This window comes from Cotesia glomerata, linkage group LG6 (assembly GCF_020080835.1).
Source record: "Cotesia glomerata isolate CgM1 linkage group LG6, MPM_Cglom_v2.3, whole genome shotgun sequence".
NCBI classification, from domain to species: domain Eukaryota; kingdom Metazoa; phylum Arthropoda; class Insecta; order Hymenoptera; family Braconidae; genus Cotesia; species Cotesia glomerata.
Genome location: NC_058163.1, coordinates 7,492,870 through 7,503,566, shown reverse-complemented (window position 1 = coordinate 7,503,566; position 10,697 = coordinate 7,492,870). Strand labels below are relative to the sequence as shown.

Below are 10,697 nucleotides of genomic sequence, written 5' to 3'. Positions count from 1 at the left end.
TTTAAATTGGACGTCTCGAGGTTTTGCTCCGAGAGCGCCACCACTAGTAAGCATGTGACAGATAGCTGGTGGACGTTATTTGTTATTATTATTAAAAATAATAAAAAAAATAAGATTTGTACATTTGATTACGCTTATATTTCACTAACAAAGCTAGAAATATAACATTTTAATGATAAAATCGAAAAAAAATAATAAAATTTAGTGTCCATCTATTGGTGACACTTTTCTGACCTCTATCCAATAGATGGACATAGAGTTTATATGATGAATTTTCTTATTTATTTTTTAATTTTATTGGTGGATTAATGTGAGAATAAGAGTAAAGATTATAATAAACAGAAATGTACTGAAAATGAGAGTATTATTATGATTATTGAAGAAATTGAAAAGAAAAAAGAAAACGCTGAATAAAAGAGAAAATTGAGAGAAGGAAATTTAAAAGCAAAAGAGAATAGACCTATTAAAAGGAAGAAGAAGAAGACAACATAAAATGTTTTTAACGTTGTGTTTTATAAATTTATATTGATTATTTATTAATTATTAGTATTTTTTATATTAATATATTTTATATGTTACTTTGCATGAGAAAACATCACGTGTTCAAAAATAATAAAATTACTCTATGATGTATTTTGAAAATTACTATCCGATTTATCACTTTTTCTCTTTAATTTTATCAAGCTTTATTTTTTAGTGGAAAAAATTAAGAAATTAATTATTTCTGATATAAATAATGAATTGAAAATATCACTTGTAAGTAGTGTCCATCTCTTGGTATTGACTGTCCATCTACTGGAGATTTTGTCCATTTATTGGGGTTTTGGACTTTTTCTTACATTTTTCTTTTTTATTAATTACTACAACGTTTTATGAAGTTTTGCTTATTTTTTCCTGGTTAATTATATATTTTTACATAAATATAATTTACTTTATCACAACTCATCTGTATATTACTATATTGTATTTTTAATAGAACACGAGAGTTTACTTAACCGTCCATCTATTGGGGTATTTACCCTAAATATACAAAAAATTTATATTTAAATTATAATTATTTTTCTTTTTCCTCTAATAACAGAAAATTTGAAAATTGAAGATATATCCTATATTATAAAATAGATGAAAGTCTTGAAGTTAGTCAAAGGTCGAAACTCGCAAAAAACGGGCCACGGTTTATTATTGTTTGAAATTTAGGCGCGCGCTTAGCGCGCTATTCAAATTTTCAGTCCAACTTTAATCTTGAATGACTTTGAAAATAATTAATTCATTAAAAAATCGTGTAAGAGACTTTTTTTTTTTTTTATATATATTTTTTAAATATCAATACTAAGCGTTCAAATTTTAATAGGATCTTCATTGAGATATGATCTGACAAAATTTTAAGGTCATATAAGTAATTTGGTTAAAGTATCAAAAGACAAGATTATTATTAAATACATATTGTAGTAATAAAAGTTATTTACATTTAATACTTGAGTGAATTTCGTGAAAGCTCATGTTGATTAAATGCAATCAATACAAAATGAAAAAATTTTTGGCTTTGCACATTGTAAACCTGATGTTATTATTACATTTCTTCCGTTAAATTGTATACTGTGAACTAGTTCGGTTACGTTTTTCTAATTTGTTTGACTTCTTCATTATAAATGTTTTAATTTTGCAGTAAAAGTGTAATCCTATTTATACATTTTATTTAGGTGTGCGTTATTTTAGATCTGTAATATAATATATTTACGTCAAAATGTTTCTATTTATCTATTATAAAATTAGAACGTTCGGCCTCATAGTAAGGCTTATAAATCTAATAAATAATTATTTTTTAATCTAAACCTTTCATTTAATGAATAAAACTTACTTAATTGCATAAATTGATGATTTGTGGAAAAAGATACAATTTTCGTTTTTGTATTACTCTTTAAATCATTCAAAAGATATACTCTAGCTGTACAAATATATATGCATACATGCACATATATTTTATTTATACATATATATTAATTGATGTATTAAGGCTGATTATAAATAGAAAACATAAATTTATAACAATACAATAAGTATTAAAATATTTTTTACCATTTAGAGCATCATTACTTAAGAAGTCTTCTTAATCCTTTAAAACTCTTGTAGAGTAAATTTTTTGCCTACATTTTTTTTTCTGTAAAACTATAAATAAGTCTGTTAAACTCTTTAGAACTCTTACTGAAAGTCCGAAATTTCAGGAAACATTTGATTTTTTCAGAGTTTTGAAGAGTTTGTAAGACTTATTCACTCTTCTCAGGACTTAGTTAAGGACGGTAAGACTTTCAAAATGTCTTCTGCAGAGTTTTGAAGACTTTAAAAGAGATTTTTCAGAAAATTATTTCCACAAGGGCAGAAAGAAAGATTTCTTGACTCGAGAACAAAATTCTTGGCTCAAGTAAATTTTCGGGTGCCCGAAGGAAGACCGAAGTTGTCTTGGCCGAAGTAAAAATTTTTCTTGAAATTCTATTCGTGATGGAAGTAATTTTTTCTTAATTCAAATTATCATAAATACTTGATACAAGAAATTTTTATATTTGATCAAGATTTTTAGATACTTTGGAGAAGCAGCGCCACCTACTTCAGCTGAGAAAAAAATTTTCTTACCTTGAGAAAATTTTTCTCTTGAATATTTGGTACCCATTTTAAATTATTTTAGAGCGCAATTATACATATTGAATGAAAAAAAAATGATTCAATATTACTTGATCTTCCCATTTGACATGTTAGTTAATAAAAATATTAATGAAAATTTACATCAAGATATTTAATTTTTTGGAGCAAGAGAGAAATTTTCTCAAGACAAGAAAATTTACTTCTGTCAAGAACTTAATTTTTTGGAGCAAGAGAGAAATTTTCTCAAAACAAGAAAATTTTCTTGACTTAAATAAATTGTCTTGGATCAAGATACGTATTTCTTGAAGCAAGGAATTAATTTTGTTAGAATAGATGAAATTTCTTGTGTCAAAAAAAAATTTTTTTTCGCCCAAGAAAATAATTCGGAAGAAAAATATTTTCTTGGTTCAAGTGAACCTTTCTTTCTGTGTAGCTTATGTTCGTGAAATAAATTATTTTTTTGTTAAACCAATAAAAATACTTTTTGTCCCGACGAAACAATTTAGTTGCTGCAATAAACCGATTTTTTAATTCGGCTAAGCTGTTATGTTTAACTAAATTACTTAATGGAGTAATTTAATAATACACTTAGAAAAAAATGTACCACTCTTGAGAAAATTTTCTTGTCACAAGAATATATATTCTTGATAATTTTCAAGAATATATTTTCTTGATAATTTTCAAGAATATATTTTCTTGTCTCAAGAATTGATCGAATCAATCGAATTATTTTTTATTTAATTCAAGTGAACCTATTCGTTTGTTAATCTATTAAAATTAATGCCAATATTTTATTATCATGATAGACATTGATATTCTTTTGTCAAAAAACCAAAATTTATTTTAAACGATTCTTGAGCCAAGAAATTTTTTTCTGAACAAAAAATTTTTTTTTCTCAGTGTATAAGAATAACATTTTACATTAACAAAGTTTGTAAAATTTCAATGCAGTTAAATCTTATGGGTGGGTACTTTTCATCCAGTTCGCCTTTCAGGGGCTAAAGTAGTTGTTAATGACTGGCTACAAATGGTAGATTTCGCCATTTGCCAATAATCAAACTTAATTATTATTAGCTCTAGAGTATTTTAATACGACAATATGGTCAATTAATTAACACTAACGGTTATCTTAGATAGTTATAAACACCTGTGAAAAACTATGGTTTTAAAAATACATCTCACTGTTATTTTTTATCATATATGCTATAGCATATGATTTGTTATCCCCATGCTAACGAACGTTAGTATGTACATGATAACTTGTTGCTACAATTTTTATTATGAAAAAAATTTTTTATTGCGCTCTTGAAAATAAAAAAATCATCAACTTTTTTGTGACATTAATTTATTTAAAATTATTTTGTTCTATAAGTATAATTAAATCCAACCATTCTTTCTTACAAAATATAACAATTATTACAAAAATAAAAATAAAAAAAATTCTCCACATTGCTTTTAGTAGATTTCATAAAAATCTAACTTTTGAAATTTTGAAAATCGTAAAAATACAAAATTAATGTTTTTACCACTTTAACTTGGTTTAATTACTGATCTACACATATTGAAATTCGGTAAATTGCGCGCATCATAAAGCTCTTTCATTAAGCTTCAATTTTCACTCCTTAAGGAAGTCCTTTCGCTCCAGTTGAGTCACAACAACTGTAGTAGTCAATATCCGAACAAAAACAGTTTCACTGTAAAAAAGTCGCGCCAAGTCCACGTTCATAAGACTATTAGGAAAAAAAAAATTTTTTTTTTCTTTACAAAAACATACAAAATAAAAAAATTAAAAAATCCAAGTAACCGATATGATTGTTTATGATTTTCGGAAATTAAAAAAAATTTTATTGTAAATTTAAAAATTAAAAAATTTTTAGAACGTATTTAGTGTGCGTGGTTGCAAAATATTTTACTTTTGATGAAATTCGTAAAATCTATTTACTAGGACTTTAAAAAATTGAAATACACAATGACGCACACCAAGTACGTTCTAAAATTTGTTTTATTTTTAAATTTACAATAAAATTTTTAATTTCCGAAAATCATAAACAATCATATCGGTTACTTGGATTTTTTAATTTTTTTATTTTGTATGTTTTTGTAAAGAAAAAAAAAATTTTTTTTTTCCTAATAGTCTTATGAACGTGGACTTGGCGCGACTTTTTTACAGTGAAACTGTTTTTGTTCGGATTTTAGTATTTTTTGTAATTATAATGAAAATTTACAATTGATAACAACTTAAATCTCGTGTTGACTGCATTTTTTACTGCAAACTATCCCCTTGAAGCTACAGTTTATGTAGATGTAATTCCAGTGCACCCTGGCGGCCGTAAATGTAAGCTGTGAATTACTTTTTTTAACTGTAGTTGCTTATCTATAGGAGGATTACTACACATTTTTATTTTATCTAGTCTGTGGCACTGACCTGTCTCCATAAAAAAAAAGTCAGGATCGAAATTTGTGAGCGAGCTATAGTATGTGCTGATAAAATTTAATAATTTCAAGTAAATAAATTGTTATAAGTGAATATAATTAATTAATACGGTGAAATAAATTATGAATTACTGTTATGATAAACAAATTGGGTAAAAAAAGTACCGTAGAATTAAATAAAATTTCGCAGCCTCAAAAAACCGTTCTGCTTACAGTAAACATAGTCGGTAGTCTGGCGCTCCGTTTACAACGGATTTGAACGGAACTTGGCGCCAGATTCTACCGAATCTGTGAATTCGATAAATTAAAATAAAAACCCATAAAAATTCCTAAAATTAAAAAATAAATAGTATATGAGGCATTAATCGTTGAAATTTTGAAAATTAAAAAAAAAAATAATTAAACACAAAAATTAATTTGACTCTTGTAAATCAGCTGTTAGTAACCTGTCCGTGATTTGGCAACGCTATATTTCGTTTGTTTACATTTTCATTTGCACAATATAACCTTAATCATGTTTAAGTTTTTGCAGTCAGTGTAAATAAATAAATTAATTAAAAATGTTTAGTCATAAAACCATAACATTCTAATGTCTTATGGTAAGAATGCTAGTATTTTTAAATTATTGTTTTATTTTTCAATTATGAAATATGAAAATTTGTTAACAATAAATTAATTAATAAGTATAAATGAAAAACATAAGTGCGTTAAAGTTTAGTTTGAATTTATTGAATGGTCTGAAGCTCGCGCGCTACGCAATGTTGCCAAATGTTCTGACGCCATTTAAATGTAGGTTACTCAAAAATTTTCTGTGATTTTATAATTTTAATTTCTTCATAAATTCCACGGCAACCTATATATTTTATTGCAAAAAATCAAACCTGAATATTTCGAAAATCTTATTTTGAGTTTTTTTTACCCCATCTAATCGGTGGTTATAGCCATAATTCGAGAAAGTTGTTAATGTCTGACTTTCTCGTAAGACCCGGAAAAAATACTAACATTTTTAGAAATTTTTTTTTCAAAAATTTCCACGGCGAAGAATAAATTAAACTTCACTAGTAAATAAATAAGGACTTTAACTATTAGATAAAACTTAATTTTATGCATAATCTAATTTTTTATTTAACATTGATGGCGAAAGGACCTCCTTAAAAGTAGTAATAGTTTCAATATTACTCATTTTAGAGTTCGTTCAAAGAAACAGTTTTACTGTTGCAGTTGTTTTAGAATTATAGGCTGTAATATTATTTTATAAGAAATTTTTTTTATGGCTTTTTGTTTTTTTTTTTTTTTTTTTAATTTTCTATGTACCCACATTTTATTAAGTTTTTTTATTTAATTATAAAAAAGACTAAAAATTTATCTAAATAAACCCATTTCATTAAAATGTTCCTTTTTCAAATAATTTTCTACAAAATATTTAATTTAAAAAAAATAAAATGATTTTTTTAAATTTAAAACATCTTTTCAAGCCGCCCAATATCAAAATAATTATTTTTCCATCAAAATAAAAATCAAACTGTTTTTTTAAATAAAATATAATCAACCCAAATAATTATAAATGTCCAAGTAAAACAATTCCAATAACAATAACAACAATAACGATATTATATTTTATCATGTCAAAGTTCATTTTTGCCGAGCGCCGCCATAAATCCAAGTAAAAAAATCCCCAATACACCGTTGCGCTGTGATCGTATTCTCAACAGTATCAGCGGTTCTCTGGCCCCCAACACAATATAACTTGAATCCGCGCACGTGTAATCAAACACGTAATGTGTATCCGTGAGATCCACTTTTCAAAGCGTAAAAAATATTAAAATTCTCGTATAGAAAAATCAGATAATTGAACACGCATATCAGATTACAAAGACAAAGTCTTCTATTATTTTGTTAAAACTATACATTTTTCAAGCATCCACTGACATTTTCTCTTTGTTGTTGTTTACTCTCTACATTGCAACAACTGTAAACAAAAGTGTCATCGTTTTTCGAAGTGTTTTTTTCTTAAAGTTTTCGCGGGTTTACAATTTATTGTTGTTAGTTTTTTTAATTATTTATAAATAAAGTACCAAAATGCCAGAAAGCGATCATGAGTCTAAAGTTAGGTTAAGGCGTACTAAAAGTGTTACCAGAGCCGAAGAAATTCAACGGATGGATTACATGGTCCGCAAATCTCAGCCTGATAAACCGTGAGTTTAAATAATTTTATTGATAAACAAAATTGAATTTAGCTTTTTACTTCCTGTAATTTAATTCTAGCCTTTGATCAATGACAACTTTTTTTTTTAATATTACATAAACACGTATTATCTTTTTTTGTCACGGAGATTTGATAAAAAATTATAACGTAAGAGATAAAAAAATAGAACGTTAATTATCGGTAGATAAAAAAAATTATTAACATTGGAATTCATTTTGCGAGTAAGAGGAATTTTTGTTACATAGTACACACATGCTACATGATAGATTATGTTATGAGCGACTTTGGACGTCTGCACGTCACAATATGTGTGTAAAGTTTTTCAAGTGTGGGAGAGAGAAAGAGCATGTGAACAGAATAGATTGGGTATAATTTGCGCATGCGCGGCGGGCAATGATTGTTGGATATTTATTAGTATTAATTAACTTACATTTGGATGATGTAATAGTATGACATGCGGTTTACTTTCACTTTATGATGTTTATGATGATTGCTTTATTTTTCATTGTGATTGTCATTTGATGTTGATATGAGGTTGGTAAGGCAGGGTTTAGTTGTGGCAATTTTGCGGGTCTTGGTAAAATAAATACGAGCGATAGATTGAAAAGAACAAGCGCAAAATATGAATTGTGAAATAAGGTAAAAGACCCCATTAGTGGCACCTTTAACCCCTATTAGTGGCACTTTTTCTTTCAATGAAAAAATGTTCTAATTGTAAGAAAAATTAAAAATTTTTTTGATCTAAAGGTTTTAAAGATTATAAATAATATATTCATTATTAAAATTAATGATTTCATTAATTGAATAAGTACCAATATCAAAGAAAGTGTCAGTAATGGGGTCCCCGCCACTAATGGGGTCTTTTACCCTATAGATTGTAAAAAAATTTTTAAATTTAGAAACATTTTAGTACGCTGAAAAAACAATTTCTTTATATTAAATCTACCCATAGAGTTGAGGTTTTTTAATAAGATCTTATTTATATAAAATATCGCGTGCCAAAAGGTAAAAAGGCGCATAATTTTAACTTCCCGCTAAGAAAATTGAAAATTTTCAAAAATCGGGAAGTTATTGTTTTCACCCCGTTTTTCGGAAATCAAGTTTTCATCAGATCTCGACGTCTTGAGGTCTTAGGAAGCTTCTCTGACTATTCCCGCGATGGTGTCTATATGTATGTATGTATGTATGTATGTGTGTGTGCGTGTGTGTGTGTGTGTGTGTGTGTGTGTGTGTGTGTATGTATGGATGTATGTAAACCTCTCATAACTTTTGAACGGCTTGACCGATTTAATCACGGTTGGTGCCAATCAAAAGAGGTTAACTGAACTTAGATTTTGAATACAAGTTGGACCGATTCGGACCGATAGATTTTGAGAAATCTTAAAAAAACTGCGAAAAAATTTTTTTTCAAATGTGGTTTTTTTTTAATAACTTTCAAACGGCTTAACCGATCAATTCCAAAAACTAATCAGCTCTTAACATCGAAAAACCACGTCGATCGCCACTAAGCCGGTCAAAATCAGTTAATTCGTTCGTGAGTTATCGTTGACGAAAGAAATCGAAAAAAAGTGTTTTTTTTTCGAATTACACCGAAATTTCCGGTCTGATCAATTTGTGTTTGAAAATATATCATAGAATTCGAAAAACTGCGTCGAATGCCGCCAACCGCGTGGAAATCAGTTCATTCATTCAAAAGTTATTGCGGTTTGAAAATTCAAAAAATAGTGTTTTAATAAACTTCTACCATATTTTTGAGCTCGTAGAGCTCAAAACTACACGAAAATTACATTTTTGAGCGCTTAATTACGAAAATAGCGGGAAATTGCAGAGATGGCTTCCAGGGTCAACCGTTTTCCTAATTTTTTTTTTTTATCACCAATCGACTGGTTGACATATTCCTCACCTAAAAATGAAGCATTGATTTCCTCTAAATTTTTAACTTCCCACTAAGAAAATCTCAGATTTTCAAAAATCGGGAAGTTATTGGTTTTACCCCGTTTTACAAAAATCGAGTTTTCATCAGATCTCAACGTTTGAAGGTCACAGGAAGCTTCTCTGACTATCCCCGCGAGGGTGTCACTACGCGGAAAAAAGTAAACTGTAATAAATAACAGTCGATTTATAATAAGTAATGATCAACTGCTAAAAATTACCATTTCAAATAGTAAAATCGTGATTTTACTATTCACTATATAATATTTACCATTTAAACGTTACAATTTACTCTTTAAATGGAAGAAAATACTATTTCAAACAGTAATATTCGCTATGTAAATGTCTAAAATGTTAAAGTATAATAATTAAGAATTCAGACTTTGATATATATCATTTCGTACTTAAAAAATGATCTTATGATATGTAAAAAGTATAAAATAAAGTTAGTAAATTTTTAATACAAGCAACGTCAATATTTACACAGTAAAATGATAAATTTTAAACGCAACGCTAAAAATCAAACTGTAATTATTGACTTGCTTGAACTGGTAAAATGTATATTTTAAAAGTATAATTTTTACTGTTTCAAATGTTGAATTCTCCCAGAGTGAGATCCCCTTCTCTTTCATCTGAGTTCCCCTTCTCCTCATAATGTGGACTATATATTGAAATGGCAATTTTTACTGTTTGAAACTGTAATTTTTTAAGATGAAAAAGTCGTTATTTACTATAGTGACAGCTACTAATCACCTATTTTAGATATTAAATTATAAATTGTGGCTTTTATACTTTATACATTAAGTTCTGTAATATTTATATTTTTGCCACCCCGATGTCCGCTTTACTGTTTGAAACTATAAAAATTAACCGGAATCCGAGTGAATATTACAGTTTACTTTTTTCCGTGTATGTCTGTATGTGTGTGTGTGTGTGTGTGTGTGTGTGTGTGTGTGTGTGTGTGTGTGTATATGTAAGTATGTAAACCTTTCATAACTTTTGAATGGAATTTGGACCGATTCGGACCGATAGATTTCGAAAAATCTAAAAAAAACTGTAAAAAAAATTTTTTCAAAGGTGGTTTTTTTGGAATAACTTTCGAACGGCTTTATCGATCAACTTCAAAAACTAATCAGCTCTTAACTTTGAAAAAACACGTCGATCACCGCTAATCCGGTCAAAATTGGTTGATTTGTTCGAGAGATATCGTGCAAGAAAGAAAACCCAAAATAATGTTTTTTCGGAATTACTCCGAAATTTCTCGTTTGATTAATTCAAACTTAAAGATTCTTCATGAGGCTTAAAAAATTGCGTCGAATGCTGCCAACCGCAAGAAAATCGGTTCATTCATTCAAAAGTTATTGCGGTTTGAAAACTCAAAAAATACTGTTTTATCAAACTTCTATTAAACTTTTGAGCTCAAAGAGCTCAAAAGCATAGCTCGGAGAGCTCAAAACAACACATAAACCGTATTTTTGAGCTTGAAGAG

General features: G+C 27.8%; 1 protein-coding gene across 1 annotated transcript in view; it reads left to right on the top strand.

Moving 5' to 3' along the window:
* The first annotated feature begins 6,773 nt into the window (after positions 1 to 6,773).
* Positions 6,774 to 10,697, top strand: part of LOC123268155 (diacylglycerol O-acyltransferase 1) — a 246,513-nt gene continuing 242,589 nt past the window's right edge. The window contains exon 1 of the mRNA XM_044733045.1: positions 6,774 to 7,265. Coding sequence (XP_044588980.1) covers positions 7,150 to 7,265 — 116 coding nt within the window. The 5' untranslated portion in view covers positions 6,774 to 7,149. The remainder of the gene's footprint in view (positions 7,266 to 10,697) is intronic.